Source organism: Astatotilapia calliptera, chromosome 14, assembly GCF_900246225.1.
Source record: "Astatotilapia calliptera chromosome 14, fAstCal1.2, whole genome shotgun sequence".
Lineage (NCBI taxonomy): Eukaryota > Metazoa > Chordata > Actinopteri > Cichliformes > Cichlidae > Astatotilapia > Astatotilapia calliptera.
Genome location: NC_039315.1, coordinates 14,096,070 through 14,117,647, shown reverse-complemented (window position 1 = coordinate 14,117,647; position 21,578 = coordinate 14,096,070). Strand labels below are relative to the sequence as shown.

Here is a 21,578-nt window from a genome sequence, read left to right as displayed (position 1 = left end):
TGTATTCCAAAGGTTTCTCCATGTAACGATCTGCTAGGGAGTGTGGGGAGCCATAGCCCCGTCCACCAGGGTATGAAGCAGGTATGGAGGAGATCCAGGCCCCATGGATCCAGAGGCCCCAGAGTACAAGGACCCGAGGAGGACCACCAAAGGGCGGGGAACCGTGCCACCCTCCTGGGAAGAGCTGAGTAGAGCCCCAAAGGAGAGGTCACCCCGCAGCTACGGAGCAGAGGCCAGAGGGGGTTGCAGTGGCGTGCCCGCAAGCCCTGCTGGCGGCCAGCTGTGCCAGAGAGGACCGAGCTTCAGGCCCAGAGGCCTGAGGGCATCCCACTCCCCATAAGGAGCCCAGCCGGGCCACAGGCTCCCGGCCCCGCCAATCAGCCACCAGGAGTGAGCCGGAACATACGTGAGCGCCCAGCCCCAGGCAACAAGGACCACCAACACAACGTCTGAGGGCATCAGCCACCGGCAGGGAGTGTGGTGAGGGGAGATAGGTCTCCGTACTTTAGAGGGCCTGAGATGTACCCAGAGAGGTTGAGTCTAAGACCCAACCTGATATATAGACACAGACGAACAGGCACACGCGGACACAGACGTGCATTCCCACCCCATATGCACAACCAAATACTCGGCACTCACCCAACATGTAGACAGACACAAATAGACACTGCACAGACAGTCGCGCTCCCCAAACATACTCTATATCCCAGGTTCAGGTACCCCCGCCCTCAGAGGGGCAAGCCGCACCTAGACCCAGGAGATGTAACCCTTCTCTCTGGGGTGGAGGCAAGCAGACCACCTCCCTATCTGCAGTAGCGGGGAGGCCCCGCATCCCAGACCCCAGTCTGACGGCCAGCACCTCCTCCCAGCCCCCCAGCCCTGACGGCTAACAGAACCGGGGTGAGTGAAGACCTCAAACCTCCCTACGCCCGCTCATATGTAGTGTTGCTGTGTGCTGTTCTAAAGTGCATTTAAAACTCAGGAGAGCATGGTACTAGCTTCCTATCAGAGAGCAGCACGGCTCTTCCCGAAAACCCTTAGTGTCTAAATGCATTTAAAATTGAGGGTAGGGCACCAGCACCAGAGGTGGGTTGGAGTACACCGACCATCCTCTGGATGCTGTAAAATGTGCCCACCCCCAAGGCCCTATATGTATGTGTTATGTGAGAGTGTGAGTAATGTGGATGTCTAGGTTGCAGAATAAAATTGAGGCACAGGCGGCCAGAAGGGGACAGAGGGGGAGTGCCTCCCCTGCACCCTGGTGACATACCTGCACCCCAAGCCCTGCGTGTGTGGGTGGGTGTGGTAGAGCGGGAATAGGGAGGCAGCTGAGGATGGGGAGGGAAGAAAGGGAGGGGCAAGCGGTCCCTCCCAGAGACCCCAGACCGGGGGGCAGACCCCCAAGCCTCCACGCCCGTCCTGGCCCCTCCCAGGGGCAGCCAGGCTACCAGGCCAGTAACCAACTTCTGCCAACACAGACCCTCCCCCATCTCCGCTGTACGCAGCCACAAGGAAAACACCATCCAAGAGCCCCAGAGCTCCTAACCAGGTCATGGCCACATCCCCCAGGTTAGTCCCTCTAGGGAAACGTCCCTAGGGACTCCCCAGACGCCCTAAGGCCGTCCCTACACCCATATCAACCACAATAGCGAAGGCAGGACCAAACCATGACCCCCCACCCCCACTAGGTGATGAAGCCGATCAAAGGAGCCCAAACGGATTGATCAAATGTGATGGCAGATGTTGTATCAAGACTAATGTGATCTATTAGATGGTTTCTATATTGGTTAGAATTAAGATTATTTTTATTTTTCCAGTTAATGAGGACCATTTTCTTGGCAATGCATAGGGCCGTAAAAACAACGTGGGCTGTGTTTATTTCTGCAGTGACCTCATCCAAGTTGCCCAGCAAGCATACTAAAGGGGAGGCTGGAATGTTACATTTCAGACACTTTGATAAGTCTTCACATATCTCGCGCCAAAATTTCTGAACTGGTGGACAGAACCAAAGAGCGTGGATGTAATTGTCCAGTGTATTCGCTGTGCAGTGTGAGCAGTTGTTGGAAGGCGTATAGCCCATCTTGAACATTCTATGACCAGTATAGTGCACTCTGTGTAATATTTTGTATTGTATTAACTGCAAACTGGGATTTCTGATCCATTGAAAGGTTTTTAAGCATATCTGAGACCAAAGGATTGGGTCTAAATTGATTGATAAATCTGCTTCCCATTTTGCAATAGGAAGGGATATTGATTCATCTATTTTAGAAAGTGTTCTGTATATTTTAGACAATAATTTGGGGGGTTTTAGACTAAAAAATTGTACCACACTTGGTGGTGTTTGTATTTCAGCTTCACTGGGATTAGATTTCTTTTTTACTGTGGATTTAATTTGTTGATATTCCAAAAATCGTTTCTTGTTGATCTCATATTGTGTAACTAGTCTGTCAAACGAAATAAAGTTTGTTCCTTCCCACATATGTTCCAAGTATTTAATTCCTTTGCGACTCCAATCTGGAAAGTTTATCATATTATTGTTTTGTAATATGTCCGGATTGTTCCAGATAGGTGTACGTTTGCATGGGATTAATGAAGACTATCATTTTTAGAAACTCCCACCATGCTGTCAGAGAAGAGCTAATATTGATGCTTTTAAAGCATTCATGTCGTTTGATGTTTGAGCTGATAAATGGTAGGTCTGAAATTTCTAGGTTATTACATAGTGCCTGTTCTACATCTATCCAAGGTTCATCTAAGAGGGTGTGTTTAGACCATCTAGAGATTAACTGAAGCCTGTTGGCTAAAAAATAGTGATTAGTTAGGCAGATCTAATCCTCCTTTATCCTTGGTCCTTTGTAGTGTTTTTAAGCTGATACGTGGGGGTTTATCTTTCCAAAGGAATAAGAAATATACGAGTCTAGAGGTGCAGACTCGCCATCTTAAGTAGTGCAGTAATCAGCTGGTATCAGCGGCCGGTGCAGTGATGAGCAGGTGTGTGGGCCAGCAGCGCGAGCCCGCAATGAGTGTCGCCGTGGCAAGAGAGAGAGCGAGAGAGAGCAAACAAACCACAAACATATTGCCCAATAGAGGGTCAACCAGCGGGGCACAGGGACCATGACACAATCATACACAAATAGATTCAATTAGATGAAAAATTACATTAATATGAAAAAAATTATATTAAGATCACTAACAAAAAGTCCTCTCTCAGTCTACTTTCAACCAAAAGGCAAATAACCAAACCACATGAACATCTAATAAAAGATATAAACATTGAAACATTGAACCAACATTATTCTTGATTGACGGATCATTTGATTTTACACTTTTACCTGAATGTGGCTCCTTTTTTTGAAAAAACTTCCTTATATCTATTATGAAACTGGCTGTCTCTCTGTACACAAACACACATACACACACACACACACACACACACAACAGGAGTTATAAGGTTAATGGGCATTCAGTCAGTTAGCTAGTGTCATGACCCTGTGCCTTCTCGGCTGACTCTGTATGGCTACAAGTGTTTTTGTTGTGCTGCATCTCTCTCTCTCCCCTGCACTGCGCTCTACCGGGGCGGAGTCATGACGGCTCCAGCCCCTGGCTCGAACACCTGCAAGCAATCATATCACTCACTTCTTAAGGCGGCTGCTGAGAGTGCTTCCTCGCTGGATTATTGTGTAACACTCGTCAGTGTCATCACTTATCTGAGCCTTTTTCTGAGTTTCTGTCGTGCCACTACTTACCTGCCTTTCCTCTCTGTGCCAGGATTCTCGCCAGCCTGAGGACCGCCGTTGGTGAGCTAAAGCCGGAGTCCGAGCTACCTGAGCTTCAGTGGATTTTGTACATAGCCCTCTTCTTCCCGTGCCTGTGCTTCCCGGAGACCCTCTTCCTGTGCCCCCTCACCTGTATATATTCGCACCTGGTGTCTGTGTGTGTAAATAAAGCGTGAACTTTAGTGACGGTCTGCCTCCGAGTCCCTCCTGAGCCTGACAGAATAATCCAGCCACCGCTATGGACTCAGCAGGCCCAGCCTCGGCAGCGACAGCCCCTATGTCTCTGGAGGAGCTTCTGCACCGACACGAGCAAATGCTGGTGAAGCTCAGCGGAGACGTGGCGTCTCTAACGCAGGCCTTCGCCCAACGGATTCCGCTGGCCGAGGACCAGCCTCCCGCGGCCCCTCCCCAGGTAACGCACGCTCCTGCCGTCACTACAACAGCCACAGCTACCCAGGCTGCTAGCGCGGTAGCGTCAGTAGCCTCCGCGGTTTCGCTGGATAAGCTTTTGCCTTCACCTGAGGCTTTTTCTGGGGAGATGGGAAAATGTGCGGGATTTTTGTTGCAGTGTTCTATCAGAATCAGAATCAGAATACTTTATTGATCCCTGGGGGAAATTATTTTTTGTTACAGTGCTCCATTATAAACCAACATTAAGACAAGACAGACAATATGCTAACTAAGAATAGTACAATATATACATATATATACATACATACATACATAAGTCACTTATAAATAAATATTTGGAAAAGAAACATGTGTAGTTGTAGCAGCAAACAGTGTGTTAAGTGGATGCGTTGTACAGGGAGATGGCCACAGGCAGGAATGATTTCCTGTGTCGTTCAGTGGTGCTTTTCGGTAATCTCAGTCTCTCACTGAACGAGCTCCTGTGACTGACCAACATGTCATGGAGTGGGTGGGAGGTGTTATCCAACATTGTCTTTATCTTGGACAGCATCCGCCTCTCCGACACCACCTTGAGGGAGTCCAGCTTCATCCCCACAACATTGCTGGCCTTACGGATCAGTTTATTAAGTCTGTTGGCATCTGCGACCCTCAGCCTGCTCCCCCAGCATGCAACAGCATAGAGGATCGCACTGGCCACCACAGACTCATAGAAAATCCTCAGCATTTTCTGGCAGATGCTTACGTCACCCAGCTACTATGTGATCGAGCCCTGGCCTGGGCGCAGGCCCAGCTGCAGGCTTGCCCCGGAATGTCTTATGACGACTTCCTGTCGCGCTTCAAGTCGGTGTTTGATAAAGGCTCTAGTACGGAGGCAGCTGGCTATCGTTTGATTAATCTGAAGCAAGGTAGGCGAAGCATGGCTGACTTTTCTGTTGATTTCTGGACTCTAGCTGCACAGACCAAATGGGGACCTGAGGCCCTGAAGACCACTCTGTTAAATAATATCCGCGAAGAGCTCAAGGATGAGATAATGATGCGTGAGCTTCCTGCTTCTCTAAATGCTTTGATGTCCCTGTGTATTCAGGTGGATGATCGCCTGCAGGCGCGCCAGAGCTCACGAAGACAGCAGTTTCGCGAGCCCCTGGCTTTTCGGGAGCCCCAACCCGACGCACGGGAGGCTAGAGCTTTTGGAATTGAGGAGGAGGTACCCATGCAGCTGGGACGTTCTCGACTCACCCCTGCGGAGCGACAACGCCGGTTTTCCGCGGGTGAGTGTCTGTATTGCGGTCGCAAGGGGCATTACATCTCTGCCTGCCCGGCGCTGGCAAAAGGAGGCGCCCGCCAGTAATTGAGAGGGTACTGGTGGGCGACCTGTCCAGCAACAAGCCTCTTCCCCGTCTCTTGCTGCCTGCTAAACTCACCCTCCGGTCGTTGTCCCATTCCCTCTCTGTGTTAATTGACTCTGGTGCAGAACAGAATTTCATTGATGCGTCGCTAGTCTCCAAGCTCAGCATTGGCACATGACCACTGCCTCATCCTCTCCGCGTGTCCGCCCTGTCTGGTCACCGGTTGCCTGACATAACGCACGTCACCCTACCTGTCACACTCACTCTCTCCGGTAACCACGTTGAGAACGTTTGTTTCTGCGTGTTTAAGGCTCCAGTAACCCCGCTCGTACTAGGTTATCCATGGCTTTCACAACACAACTCACACATCGACTGGAAGAAGGAGCAAGTTATGGGGTGGGGTGTGGGCTGCCACATGACCTGCCTTCGGGCCGCCACGCCATCTGCTCCCTCTCCCCCCCCCGGGAAGCCTTCAAAGTCACCAGAGTTGTCTTCGGTTCCTTCCGTCTATCATGACCTCGCAGCAGTTTTTAGTAAGGATGAGGCGGGCTCGCTTCCACCACACCGGCCCTATGACTGTGCCATTGATCTTTTCCCTGGGGCGCCTCTCCCCTCTGGCCGCCTCTACAGCCTCACACAGCCCGAAAGGGAAACCATGGAGAGATACGTCAACGACTCTCTGGCTGCTGGGTTAATTCGCCCGTCATCCTCCCCCGTGGGGGCAGGTTTCTTCTTTGTTGCAAAGAAAGACAAGACGCTCCGGCCATGTATTGATTACCGCGGCCTCAACAAGATCACAGTAAAGAACAAGTACCCTCTTCCCCTCCTTAATTCTGCTTTCGAACTACTCCAGGGGGCCACGGTGTTCAGCAAACTGGACCTGCGAAACGCTTACCACCTGGTGAGGATCCAGGAGGGAGATGAGTGGAAGACTGCTTTCAACACTCATATCGGACACTATGAGTATCTCGTCATGCCCTTTGGCTTAACCAATGCGCCCGCGGTCTTCCAGGCCCTTGTTAACGATGTTCTGAGGGATTTTATTAATCGATGTGGTTTTGTGTACCTTGATGATATTCTCATTTTCTCTAAGTCCCAGGCGGAGCACGAGAGTCACGTGAGGCAGGTCCTGCAGCGCCTCCTGGAGAACCGGTTGTTCGTGAAAGCGGAGAAATGTGAATTTCACGTTGACACGGTGGCCTTCCTTGGCTATATCATCTCTCAGGGGGATCTCAAACCTGACCCAGAGAAGGTCCGGGCCATGGTGGACTGGCCTCAACCGCCGAACCGCCAGCAACTCCGACGGTTCCTAGGATTCGCCAACTTCCACCGACGCTTCATAAAGGACTACAGTAAGATCGCCTCACCTCTCACTGCGCTTACCTCTCCCAAAGTTCCTTTTCAGTGGGACCTCTCTGCTCAGGAGGCCTTTTCCCTACTAAAGGAGAAGTTCTACCGCCCCCATCCTCCGTCAGCCCAACCTCAGGCAACCGTTCGTGGTGGAGGTGGACGCTTCGGACTCTGGAGTGGGAGCAGTTCTGTCTCAACGATTTGAAGGTACGCTCCATCCCTGTGCATTCTTTTCTCGTCGTCTCTCACCCGCAGAACAGAACTACGGCATCGGTGATCGGGAGCTGCTAGCGGTCAAACTGGCCCTGGAGGAGTGGAGGCACTGGCTTGAGGGCGCGGAACACCCATTCATCGTGTGGACCGACCATAAGAACCTTGAGTACATCCGGTCCGCCAAACGCCTAAATTCACGACAAGCCAGGTGGGCCCTCTTCTTCACAAGATTCAATTTCACCATCACTTACAGACCAGGGTCGCGCAACGTGAAGCCCGATGCACTCTCTCGTCAGTTTTCCAGTACGGAAGGAGACTCCGATCCAGAACCGATTCTTCCAGCTACCTGTGTTATTGGAGCTGTCACATGGGAGATCGAAGCTCTCGTGCGCGAGGCCCAGGATACTGACCCCGACCCGGGGACGGGCCCCCCTGGTCGGTTGTTTGTCCCTGCTGCTGTCCGACCTCAGGTACTCCACTGGGGCCACACTGCCCGGTTCACCTGTCATCCAGGAGCCCGCCGCACCATCACCTTCCTGCAGCGGTTTTTCTGGTGGCCCACCTTGGACAAGGACGCCAGGGAGTACGTTATGGCGTGCACCACGTGTGCCCGGAACAAACGTCCCAACCGACCACCCGCCGGGCTTCTTCAACCGCTCCCCACGCCAGGACGGCCATGGTCTCACATAGCGCTGGACTTCGTTACGGGGCTCCCACCGTCATCCGGTAACACCACCATCCTCACTATTGTTGACCGTTTTTCTAAGTCGGCTCATTTCATCGCCCTCCCCAAGCTCCCTACAGCCCTGGAGACCGCCCAGCTGCTCACCACCCACGTCTTCCGGCTTCATGGCATTCCGATGGACATCGTTTCCGACCGGGGACCCCAATTTACCTCTCGGGTTTGGAAGGAGTTCTGCGTGCAGATCGGCGCCGCGGTCAGTCTCTCTTCGGGCTTCCACCCTCAGAGCAATGGACAGGCCGAGCGTACCAACCAAGAGCTCGAAGCGGCACTCCGCTGTGTCGTCTCTCTCAACCAGGCCACTTGGAGCGAGCAGCTCCCCTGGATTGAGTACGCCCACAACTGCCTGACCTCTTCAGCCACTGGACTGTCGCCGTTCGAAGCCTCATTGGGCTACCAACCTCCCCTGTTCCTGGCCGTGGAGGGTGAGCATGCCGTCCCATCGGTACACCATCATTTCCGCAGGTGCCGCCGGGCCTGGCGGTCCACCCGAGCCGCTCTGCTGCGGACGGCGGAGCGCAATAAAGAGATCGCTGACCGCCACCGGATCCCTGCGCCTGCCTATACAGTTGGGCAACAGGTATGGCTCTCCTCACGCTTTGTTCCCCTTCGTGCAGAGTCGAAGAAACTTTCCCCGGCCTTCATCGGTCCGTTCGAGATTGAGGCCCTGGTCAATCCGGTATCCGTCCGTCTGAAGCTGCCTCGCAATATGCGTATCCATAATGTTTTCCATGTCTCCCAGGTCAAGCCCGTGCTCTCCAGCCCGTTGTGCCCTCCTTCCGGGCCCCCTCCGCCCGCCCGGCTCGTGGATGGGCAGGAAGTGTTTAACATCACCCGCGTTATGGACTCTCGGCGGCGGGGGCGGGGCGTCCAGTACCTGGTGGACTGGGAGGGCTACGGGCCAGAGGAACGTTCCTGGGTGCCCCGGTCGGCGGTTCTGGCTCCTGGTCTGCTCCGCGAGTTTCACCGGCGGCATCCGGGTAAGCCGGGTGGGTCGCCGAGGGGCTCCCGTTGAGGGGGGGGTACTGTCATGACCCTGTGCCTTCTCGGCTGACTCTGTATGGCTACAAGTGTTTTTGTTGTGCTGCATCTCTCTCTCTCCCCTGCACTGCGCTCTACCGGGGCGGAGTCATGACGGCTCCAGCCCCTGGCTCGAACACCTGCAAGCAATCATATCACTCACTTCTTAAGGCGGCTGCTGAGAGTGCTTCCTCGCTGGATTATTGTGTAACACTCGTCAGTGTCATCACTTATCTGAGCCTTTTTCTGAGTTTCTGTCGTGCCACTACTTACCTGCCTTTCCTCTCTGTGCCAGGATTCTCGCCAGCCTGAGGACCGCCGTTGGTGAGCTAAAGCCGGAGTCCGAGCTACCTGAGCTTCAGTGGATTTTGTACATAGCCCTCTTCTTCCCGTGCCTGTGCTTCCCGGAGACCCTCTTCCTGTGCCCCCTCACCTGTATATATTCGCACCTGGTGTCTGTGTGTGTAAATAAAGCGTGAACTTTAGTGACGGTCTGCCTCCGAGTCCCTCCTGAGCCTGACAGCTAGTTAGTATTCATTACAAACAGGACAGTGGTAACCAACAGTAGGCTGCGGACAATTTAAAGTTTTAGATTTTAAATAGGCTGTATAAGTTGTTTTATTATGTATGTTGTATTCTTGTACAGCACTTTGGTCAACGCTCTTGTTGTAATTAAATGTGCTATATAAATAATTTAAACTATTAAACTATTAAACTATAAATTTGAATGGGAGCAACAGGACGGTCAAATGTCGCTCAATTTACTACACAGCAGGGCGGATTGTAGGGTAGCAAACATTGTCAGAAAACAAGTTTTCAACACAGCAGGTTACCTGGTGTAATGTTTTTCGGCTAAAAAGAAACATGGTCTGACTCCTACCTAACTATATAAAGAGTAACTGAAGGTTAAATGCAGCTAATATGTCCTGTTTTAAGCCAGGCACTTACACCTCCGGTCCGCTGCGTCTCAGCCACCATCGCTCTGGCAGCAACGGCGCTAGAGCCAGAGCAGAGGAGAGCCAAGTTGGAACAAACCATTTTGGGAGAGGGGTTATCTAAACTTGTTGTTAAAATGTTATGTCTCAAACAAGTACTGTATGCTTTTTATATTTTTAGTAGTGTGTCACACAAACAGCAAATATTGTCAAAAAAAAGTAAGAAATCGTTGGGGGTGCTTTGAGTCATTTTGGGGGTGATGAAGCACAGAAGGGGGACAGAAGACTGTGTTCCATCTTCGGAAGGTTCATGACTCATTGAGATCACCTGATGCAAGATCTGAATGGGGCACCTGGAAAGAGATCTCAAAACTGCACTGTAGGTACCAACAATGCAGTTCACATCTTCGGTCATACGCTCTCAGTGGGTCACATAATAGGGCGAGGCACGGTCTCACAATGACTTCACCTGAAACATCTGCTCATAATGACCCATGCCTTTTTCACACATTGCTGCATGTGGTGAGGTACATGATCAATAGTGGATCAACAACCTTGTTAAGGGACAACTCCCACTAGGAATTTAATACCCGGGACTACACCATTTGGTTTAGAACTGGAGAAGCTTCTTGAGATATGAAACTTTTCTAGTCGCGATCACTAGTTGATCAAGTTATATTTTAACCATATGTTCATCCAGCACTTGGAGGACTTTGAGGAAACCTACTCAAGGTATTCTAGAGCAGTGGTCCTCAACCTTTTTTGTTTATGTCCGACAATATTTTTAAGGTGTCGCGGATAAATACAGCAAAATAAAACCAGTACTGGTACCAAAATAAAGAAGATTTGTTCATAAGTCACATGATTAATAGTGGATCAACAACGTTGTTAAGGGACAACTCCCACTAGGAATTAAATATCTGGGACCATCTGGTTTAGGACTGAAGAAGCTTCTTGGATGAGAGATGAAACACCTTCAAAAAACTCAAAGAAGTCTAGTTACTTTCTTTCCAAGCGCCTTATATTACTGCATATAGACAATCATTATACCTCATGGCATTGATCAATCTGTTATTACTACAAAATAAAAAAGAAATGTGTAGTTTTCTTTATTATGCCTTCCTTATTTATGGTTTTTACATAGAAACTAAACATTGCTTCTGGGAAATAAGCCACAGCATCACTGAAAAAGATATTTAATAATCACATCATCATGTTCAAACAAAGGACCAGGATTATTATCAGCATAATAGTATAGAAAAAAGTATACTAAAATCTGAACTTATATTTAACTTTAAGATCATTATATGGTACTAAACTCATGATAATAAGGTAATATGTTTTGTTTACCATACCATACCATACGTTATTGCCTCTTGGGGATTGTTAAATTTGGTTTCCACAGTATTATTCCTAGTTCTTCTTCTTTTGTCTACGCTGTTTAGGGGTCTCCACAGTAGATCATCAGCTTCCAACTCACCCTATCCCTGACATTCTCATGTGTCACACCACTCACTTTTCAGAACAGGAATTGATGAACATTAGCAAGTACTAGAAGCTCTATACTATAACTGATTTTTGTTGATTAAATATTTCTTAGTGTTCTTCTCAGGCTTAAACAATATGATAAAACACTTGGGAGCAAATATACACATTATTAGTCCAAAGCTGGAGGCCAGAATTGCAAAAATCTCCACAACTACAGTGAATTTCCCAGGAGAGCTGACATATGCTGGGATAAATGTGATCCAGACAGTACAAAATATCAACATGCTGATGGTGATAAGCTTGGCTTCATTGAAATTATCAGGTAATTTGCGGGCTAAGACTGCTAAAACAAAGCAAAAGGCAGCAAGTATGCCTAAGTATCCAAGCACAGCCCAGAAGCCAGCAGCTGAGCCTAATGCACATTCCAATATGATTTTCTCCTTGTACGTGGTTAGATTTTTTATTGGAAAGGGAGGGTTCACTACCAACCAAACAGTACAAATTAAAACTTGAATAAAGGTGAAAGACACAACAGTCATTCTTTGCTGTGGAGGACCAAACCATTTCATGACATTACTACCTGGAATTGTAGCTTTAAAAGCCATTAAAACCACTATAGTTTTCCCAAGTACACAGGAGATACAGAGTACAAAGGTGATCCCAAATGCAGTGTGACGCAGCATGCAGGACCACTCTGATGGTGCTCCAATGAAAGTTAATGAACATAAGAAACACAGAGTCAGTGAGATGAGCAGCAGGAAGCTCAGCTCAGAGTTGTTGGCTCGGACAATTGGAGTTTTCCTATGACAAAAGAATACAGCCGCAGTTACGATGGTCAGACAGGCACCAATGACTGAGAATGTAGCCAGGATAATTCCTAGGAGGTCTTGAAAGGAAAGATACTCTACAGGCTTAGGGATGCAAGTGTCTCTCTTTTTGTTAGGCCAGAATTCCTTTTGACATGGTAAACAATCAGTCGAATCTGGATAAAAAACAAATAAATACAATTTTTTCTTGATTTTCATATATACACAATGAAACATTTTAAATGCATCGTAATCATTTCTCTTTACCTGTACTATTACTGATCTCCCCCTCAGGACATGCTGTACAGTCATAGCAGCAGATGGGTTTTCCTTTCTGCAACACTTTACGAGTTCCTGGAGGACAACTGTCCGTGCACACTGACACTGGCACCTGTGAAAGACATAAAGGTTGCAGAATAAACGTAAATATTTACTATGCAGCTGTGTGTTGTTGTTTACTAATCGATCGTGCGATCGTGGCTCAAGAGTTGGCAGTTCGTCTTGTAATCAGAAGGTTGCCGGTTTGAGCCCCAGCTCGGACAGTCTCGGTCGTTGTGTTCTTGCGCAAGACACTTCACCCGTTGCCTACCGGTGATGGCCAGAGGGGCCGATGGCGCGATATGGCAGCGTCGCTTCTGTCAGTCTGCCCCAGGGCAGCTGTGGCTACAACTGTAGCTAGCCTCCACCAGTGTGTAAATGCGAGAGTGAATGAATAGTAGAATTGTAAAAGTGCTATATAAATATTACTAAAGTTTGTCAAATTCTGACTGCTTACTTTCATGCTACCCTCCATCCAGGTAATGTTTTTGTCGATCTGGAATTCCTGGCCCACGGGCCATGATGCATCATACAGCCCTACAGCCACTATCTCAGTCACGCCGTTTTCACTTTTCTGCCAGTTAACCAGTTCATAAATAGCCACAGGATCCCCATTAGCGTCAAATGACACATCATAGCCATTTTGGGAAAAATTTACTTTCTTCAGCTCAATTAAAATCTGATAAAATTAGGGATAAAAAAAAAAGATGCAATATTTCAATAACAAATATTAATATTGCATATCAATTTATATTGCAGTTGGTGAAAGACACTGACATCAACATGTTTATTTCTTCTGACCTGTTTGGATTCTAACTTGGTTAACTTGTCACACTCTACAGTGCCATCTATTTCCTGGCACACTGCATTATGGATGGCATGTGCTACTGCATACACGGCCATGTACGCCATGTTAGTAACTCTGAGCTGTGATGTGTCAGTGTACTGGTTTTGCAGATTCTGTATGTCTTCATTTCCATCACATACTTTCTTCTTTGCAGTGGCATCTAAAATCACAAAAAGACAGAGCAGATGTCAACATTAAACTAGATCTCAGATGTGTTCTCTTTATAAATGTTGCAAATCATGCTGGTACCATGAAACATATTTATTTTATAAAAAATAAAATAAAATAAAATAAAATAAAAAATGGAAAATAATCCTACCACGAATAATTAGTATAGGACATAACAGTAACAGTAAACGTCTTCAAGTAACTTAAAGAAGTCCAGACGCTTTTCTTTGCAAGCTCCTTTGACTACGATGACCTGGATGACTGAGAACCTTCACAGACATATAGGACATAACACTAACAGTAATCTAGCTAATTGCATTTTCTATCGTACAATCACATTGCCATTACTAACAAGGAAATGCGATGTGAATGCGTTGCTATTTTTCAGCACACAGATGATTGAAGCTGTCTTCATCTTACCGGGAGCTGGGGGAGGGGGGGCAAAGTCACACAAGTGCTGCTGATTGGCTGAGGAAGAATAAAGTAGTTTACCATGACTACTTTATTCAAAAACCTCTATATCATCATGGAGGTCTCTGATGTTGACTCAAACTACACATGACCAGTTTAAGATGACACAGCAACAAGATGTTATGTCAACCCTGGACAACCCTTAGTCTCCATTTCTTGTTATAACAGTGTGAACTTCAAAGTATGTACCAGTTTTTAAATTGTGTTGATAAGCCACGAAAAAAACAGAGTTTTGTTATGTTTACTGCAGTGTTTTCTAAGGAAAGGGCTCGAAAGCAGTCTCTTCTCAAAAGAAAAGAAAAAACACCTTTTTCCTAATGGTGGAAAAATGTGTCATGTCGACCAATCAAAAGATGATATGGCAACATGGCATTGGTTGCTTAGAAAGAGGGAGAAATTTTAGGAGTGATGGCAGCGAGAGAGCAAAAGAAAAAGAGCGAGTTTTGAGATGCAAGAGATTAGCGTGTTTGGAGTGTGTCGTTAGTGTGTCGTACAGTCGATCGTTTTGTTTTGTGTGTCAGAACAATGAGGCAACTGCTAAATGTTGTAGTTGCTGCCAAAATGCCACCAAGGGCAGATTGCAATGTAAACTTTGCCTCCAGGTTGAAACACGAGGAGTGATAGACCACCTGCTTTCAGGCCTGCAGCTATCAGGCTAGTGATGTTCTCCTTTATGTTAGAGTGGACAAAAATATTTTTTTGGAGTAGCAAAAATTATTTGTGTGTTATCTTCTTTAATGCAGAACACCTGATTGTTCTGTAAGTACTTTGAATTGGTTATATAAAAACAAGGAGTGGGAATTTAACGCGTTAATTGCGATTAATTAATTAGAAAAAAAACAATGAAATAAAAAATATACGCATTTAATTGCACTTTGCATTCCAGGCAAAAGCTAACTTTTGTCAATGCACAATTTCCTGGTATATCGATTACAGTGATGCACACATCAGAGCTACAAAGAATAAGAAGAAAGTGCGTTGCTAGGAATGATCGGAGGCAAATTTAATTTCAAAAGACTACCCAACCGATGGAAGGATTGATAATTGTGGTTTTGTGCAAACTGTGAAAAAAGGAGTTTGCATACCACTGAAACACTTCAACCTTATGGTACCATCTAAATGCAAATCACGTTGCAGTGAGCACAGAAACTGTTGGAGCTGTGGACTCAAGCAGTCAAAAGGTGTCAGCAGCCCAAACTTGATGAAATGACTGGCTTCAGGACCAAAATTAGCAATTCAACATTGGACAAAGTAACAAATTTCTCTCCAAAAATTGATTGCTCTGACTGTAAACCACTATCATTGGTAGAAGACAGGTGGTTAGAAAATGTACTACAGTTATCGTCAGGGGACCCAATTTTCCAACTGCTGTGCCGAAAGACTATTTTAAGTAAAATTCAACAGCTTTATGACACTGAAAAGGAAGAAAATTTAGATGCCTTAAAGACAGCCCTGCTAATATGGAGGAACTACAGTAGGAGCAAACACCAATGGGGCAACAGAAAGAGCCACTCATACAGGATGTTTCATCTACTAAAGAATCAAGAGGCAGTTTTGCTGCTTTAGACAAGCAAAAGCACAAGCTAGTAACTTTAACTCTTTTAGAGCTGGTAAAACTCCAAAAGGTGGCGACTGTCCTTAAACCATGCAAGTAAATTTTTAACTTTTTGTTACTGTTTCTTCAAAATAGGGTTAAAATAAAATAATTACTGAGGTGAGACATATGTCTCATGTTCAGGGGGTTATCTGTTTTCTGCCACCTGCATCATACTATGGAGGTCTCCGATGATGACTCAAACTATATGGTGATATTTAAGATTACCTTCACAACGTATAGCTACCCTCAAGTATCTGTTGCTCAAGATAGCTACTGTGCTTGGCCACACTTTAAGGATTTAAATTTTCTTGCATGGAGGAGAGCGAGAAGAGGTTTGGACCACCCTTGAGGCCCTGCTGCAGGAACAGTGTAAAAATAAAAGCCTCAGCACAGCCTCAGATGAAAAGATTTCCTCTCATCAGAAAAGCGGAACCACTGAGCAACAGACCAGTTCTTTTTTTCTTTAGCCCAGGTAAGACGCTTCTGACATCTGTTGTTCAGGAGCAGCTTGACAAGAGGAATACGACATTTGAAGGCCTTGAAGGCCCTGCTGCAGGAATATATTATATTAGTATATTAATATCATATATTGCTTTCACCTTTTAAGATGAATTACTGAAATAAATGAACTTTTGCACATTATTACAATTTTTGGAGTTTCACCTGTATTCTCACCTCACACTTGGTCACCATTCATAGCTTTTCAATGAAAGTAGGTCAGCCCATGAAGCAGCATTAGACTTTGTAACATCAGCAGTTGATCAGATAATTTAAACCAAGAAAAATGTCTTACTTTTGGTCAGTGTGCAGTTAAATGCATCCTCCCAGAACTCAGTAAGTATTTGAGAAGACGCCACTTGTGAGGGGGACAGATTCAGCAGGAAGTCTCTGAGGCCTGGGATTCTAGACTTTGGAATCCCAAATCCAATGGCCCCAGCACAGAAACTGAACCTCATTAATTCTGGGTTAGTTACCCAGAAACTGCCAATCCACTGGCGAGACAGGGAAGGCTCATATGATAGCTCCTCCAACAGTGCCCTCATGTCCCCTAAAGATAGAAGTGCCACAACAACCATGGCTGTAGACCTTGACAGACAATATTGTGCATTAGAAGCATTTTAAAGTGTAACTGTAAAAATGTAATTTTGAAGACAGTAAATCTAATATTTGCGGAAATAATATCTGCGATGAGGACACCTGCGGATAACATCTGCTACTCTCTGAATTCTGCTATGTGGGTATGTTCGATGGAAAGAAAGAGAGTACTCCACACAGATCCCCTCTTTCTGTGCTGCTTTTAGAAATGAAGCCATGCCGTTATTTCCAAAATCCGAATCTGACCGAACTGCACCTATCCAAGTCCAGCCAAAGTGTTTTACCAGCTTGGCCATTGCTTCAGCTTGGAACTGGTCACTGGGAAATGTTCTGAAAAAATTGGGGTACTGCTGCTTGTCAGACAAGCATGAGCATGTTGAAAAGTGGCTCACCTAAACCAAATGAAATAAAACACCACACACCGCAAAATCAAATATCATGCACATACATATTTTAAATTCAAAAATTGACAGAAATTGAAAACATTTACTTGGGGAATGTTAAAGGACCTGATGACTTGGGACAAACTGATGGATGTCGTAGACCCAGAGCCACCAACAACAGCCATCACCATACCAGAATGTGAGCAATTGTTATCCATGGAAAACACAGGGTCGAAGCTATTTAGAAACTGAAATGCCATGTGCACTGCTACAGGCACTGATGCACATGAGTCATAGATCTGATACCCGAGCCTGATTCCGGGCAGCAGCTCTGTGCTGTTGTTAATCTCTTCTATGGCAAAAACCATTGCACGTGATGATTGCAGTTCACTGGTGTAAAGGCTGAAAATAGTTGTGTCAATGTTAGAATATAGACTGTAGATTTAGTTTAAGTTAAATAGAACCAACAACAGGATCATTTGCTGGTTGTATCTGTTGATCAAATGTTAATCAAAATGTTGCCTGACCAGTTAAATTGAGCACAAAAGATTAGCATAAGAAATTAGTGGAAAATTATGGATTACTAATTAAAGTCTTTTCATTTCCTTTAAAATATAATACATTTAAATGCATTTCCTTTATCATTTCCTTTAAATCATTTCCTTTATAAAACTATTATTTAACATATTGTATAATTTCTGTTTTTTAAAACACAACAAATTATTTTATAAAAAATAAATGACTATTTTTTTTATTTTTTAACACTACACAGAATCAATCTAGTTCCATTGATCATAACACACATGAAAACATTTCTCTCCTCATACAGTCCAACATGTTTTTACTTCTTCTTCTTCCCATTACTGACTTTCTTACTCACTAACCTTCCTTTGCATTTTGCAGGCTCAGGCATGCTGGTGTAGTCACTGTAAACTGTGTTCATGTAGACGTGAAGGGAAAAATCACCACCAATAACAAAGTCCCCATCCTTTGAAAATGCAGGTAGACGAGTGCTTCCCTGCAGCTTGCAGTTCAGAGAGGATGCCGTCGTACCATCTTGAGCTCCTATATGCCTAGTCATTTGTCTCATACCATCTAGACACACTGCAAAGGCAACAGCTGAGTTGAGGTGAAACAAACACACAGCCAATACCAAACCAATTACAAGAGCTGCAATCTCCATTTCCATCTAAAATTGTCTGTATATGGGCACACATTGTTTCCATTGGTTTATATAGGTCTTCAAACAAAGGGGTTTCGTCATCCTCTCATCTTCTTGAGAATATGTGGTCATGGATTAACCCTTACATAGTGTTGACATTCTAAGTCTTCACAGTATGGTTTTGATTGGGCCCAAGATTTCCCTCACAATAATTGGCAACAGCAAATAATACAATACAGCTTTATTTAATTTAGATTGGAACATCAAAAGATTTTTAATCCTTAACTAATATTTCATAGAGCAGAAAGAGTGTATATTTTTTGCTTTTGCACCAATTGTTTTTGCAAAAAAACATATATAATCACACAAGATCTTATGTTGATATACCTTTGACAGAAAAATATCATAGAGTATTAATAATTTAAATATGTTTTTTGGAAAGTGTAAATGGCAAGAAAATTCTGGAATTGTAGGAATTCATTATGACTGTACTGCATAATCATTACTACTTCTAACATTGACTTTTCTCTGTAACTACTATCTGTAGTAATACAAAGGAATTAAAATTTAGAGCACAAAAGTCATAATAGTATAAAAACAGTATCCTAAAATGTGAACTTATATTACCTTATTATCACGAGACAGTGATAATAAACTAAATTAGACAGGTGCATGAATTTGGGAACCCGAACAGACAAATTCCATCAATATTTAGTAGATCCTCCTTTTGCAGAAATAATGCCTCCAAACACTTCTTATAGCTTCTAATGAGAGTCTGGATTCTGGTAGAAGGTATTTTGGACCTTTCATCTTTACAAAACATCTCCAGTTCAGTAAGGTTTGATGGTTTCCAAGCATGGACAGCCCGTTTAATTCACACCATAGATTTTCTATAATATTCAGGTCTGGGGAGTGAGATGGCCATTCCAGAATGTTGTACTTGATCCTCTGCCTGAACGCCTTAGTAGATTTTGAACAGTGTTTAGGGTCATTGTCTTGTTGAAATATCCAGCCTTGGTGCAACTTCAATTTTGTTACTTATTCTTGAACATTATTTTCAAGAATTTGCTAATATGCACTGGCCACACAGCCTCACAGCATGATGAAACTACCACCACATTTTACTGTGGGTGGCAAGTGTTTGTTTTGAAATGCTGTGTTCTGTTTCTGCCATGCATACCACCTTTTGTTATGCCCAGATAACTCAATTTTAGTTTCATCAGCCTACAGCACCTTTGCTTTCAGGTCATTTGAGAGTTGTTTTGAGGCTCCTATGTAGCCACTCTCGAGAGAAGATGCAAAGAGGAGAAAAACTTTCAATTGGCCTGGCCAATCATTAAAAATACCCTTTCTCATGATTGGATTCACCTGTGTATGTAGGTGAAGGGTCAATGAGCTTACCAAACAAATTTTATGTTCCAATTATTAGTGCTAAAGGTATTCAAATCAATAAAACGACAAGGGTGCCCAAATTTATGCACCTGCCTAATTTAGTTTAAGTCACTTTTGCACACTTTCTGTAAATCCTATAAACTTCATTTCACTTCTCAATTATCATTGTGTCTGTCTGCAATATGATATATTTAAATGAAATTGCTGATCCAAACAACCAATGATTTATGAAGGAAAAACATGATAATTATCAGGGGTGCCCAAACTTTTGCATACCACTGTATGTTTTCTTTGAAATGCCCCATAGATTTTACATTTTATTACTCATAATACTATATGTTATTGCCTCTTGGGAATTGTTAAATTCCTAGTTCTTCTTTTGTCTATGGCCTTCAGAGGTCTCCGCAGTAGATAATCAGCTTCCAACTCACCCTGTCCCTAATATCCTCCTGTGTCATACGACTATCACTTGTCAGAACAGGAAGTGGTGAACATTGTTGTAATACAGTTGGAAGCAGCTTTAAATTCCCCTCCGCGAACCGCTACCTTATCGTGGAGGGGGTTTGTGTGTCCCAGGGATCTCAGGGGCTATGTTGTTCAGGGGCTTTTGCCCCGTGGTAGGGTCTCCCATGGGAAATTGTGAGGGACCAGTCAAAGAGTAATTCAGAAGACCCTTAAGAGAATATCACAGAGGAAACAGTTTACCCTTCCCGGGATAGGGTTACCAGGGCCCCGCTCTGGACTGCATATCCAAGCATTTCACTGCATATCGTACTGTGTATGACTGTGTACGTGACAAATAAAATTTGAATTTGAAAATTTGAATTTGAGTCAGGCCCAGGGAGGGTGCCCGAGGGCGAACATTTGGCGGCCAGGCCTTAGTCCATGGGGCCCGGCTGGACACAACCCAAGAAGGGGACATGGGCCCATCCTCCTATAGGCCCACCACCGATAGGAGGTGCCGTAGGAGTTGTTTGCACTGTGTGCTGGGCGGTGGCCAGGCGCAGAGGCCCTTGCAAACCGATCCCCAGCTACCAAGTCTGTCAATTGGGACATGGGATGTCAACTCTCTGGTGGGGAAGGAGCCTGAGGTCGTGCATGAGGTTGAGAGGTACCAGCTTAACGCATGGCTTGGGCACACTGGCAGACCTTCAATGGCATTCCGAGGGAAACTGGGGACATTTAGGCCAAATGGACCATGTTCAGCATCTCCATTGCCGAAGCTGCTGCAATGAGCTGCAGCCGCAAGGTGGTTGGTGCCTGTGGTAACCCCCAAACTAAATGGTGGACACCAGAGGAGAAGGAAGCCACCAGGCTGAACAAGGAGTCTTATCGACCTTGGTTAGCCTGTGGGACTTCGGAGGCAGCTGATAGGTGCCATCCAGCCAAGCAGAATGTGGCTCGGGCAGTGGCTGAAGCAAAAACTCGGGTGGGTGGGTGGGTGAGACCTTAGAGATAGGGTGAGAAGTTCAACCATTGAGGAGGGGCTCAGAGAAGAGCCGTTGCTCCTTCACATCGAAAGGAGCCAGTTGAGGTGGATCAGGCGCCTGACAAGGATGCCTCCTGGGTGAGGTGTTCTGGGCATGTCCCACCGGGAGGAGGCCCCGAGGCAGACCCAGGACACATTGGAGAGATTATATCTCTCGGCTGGCCTGGGAACGCCTTGGTGTTTCTCCGGACAAGCTCAAGGAGGTGGCTAGGGAGAGGGAGATCATATTTCCATGTTTCCTGGTTCATTTTGAAGGAGTCTTGTCTTCTTTGTCATTGTGTTTAGTTTCACTTAACCTGTGACACCATTATGTTCATTCTAGTCAGCTGTTTTCCCATGCGTTTCCACTCCCCCGATCACCTATTGTGTGTATTTAAGTCCTCTGTCTCCGTCAGGTCATCTGTTTTACCTTCACGCCTTGTGGATTCATAGCCTTAATAGTGTCACAGTTTTCATAGTTGTTTCTAGTATCACAGTTAGCCCGCCCTGAAAAGAATCGAATAAGTAAATTTTAAGAGCGGACATTTATTGATATATAGTTGCATTTTCGAAATATGGGTTAAAAAATG

The 21,578-nt window shown here is 45.6% G+C and overlaps 1 protein-coding gene across 1 annotated transcript; it reads right to left on the bottom strand.

Moving 5' to 3' along the window:
* Nucleotides 1–11,358: 11,358 nt before the first annotated feature.
* Nucleotides 11,359–17,951, bottom strand: LOC113037011 (extracellular calcium-sensing receptor-like). Its single transcript, XM_026193705.1, has 8 exons — nt 17,851–17,951; nt 17,074–17,368; nt 16,686–16,975; nt 16,282–16,574; nt 13,207–13,412; nt 12,863–13,084; nt 12,355–12,478; nt 11,359–12,263 (listed from the first exon to the last, which is right to left on the bottom strand). The coding sequence occupies exons 1-8, from the start codon at nt 17,907–17,909 to the stop codon at nt 11,359–11,361; spliced, it is 2,394 nt and encodes a 797-aa protein (XP_026049490.1). The 5' UTR covers nt 17,910–17,951.
* Between the last annotated feature and the right edge of the window lie 3,627 nt (nt 17,952–21,578).

What these genes read in the sequence shown, in the direction of transcription:
- LOC113037011 (XM_026193705.1), bottom strand. Translation starts at nt 17,909, where the DNA reads ATGAACACAGTTTACAGTGACTACACCAGCATGCCTGAGCCTGCAAAA. An exon ending in GTAGCAGATGTTATCCGCAG is followed by an intron (nt 16,575 to 16,685) that starts GTGTCCTCATCG and finishes TTGTCTGTCAAG; the next exon opens with GTCTACAGCCATGGTTGTTG. An exon ending in GGAGATCAGTAATAGTACAG is followed by an intron (nt 12,264 to 12,354) that starts GTAAAGAGAAAT and finishes TTTTTTATCCAG; the next exon opens with ATTCGACTGATTGTTTACCA.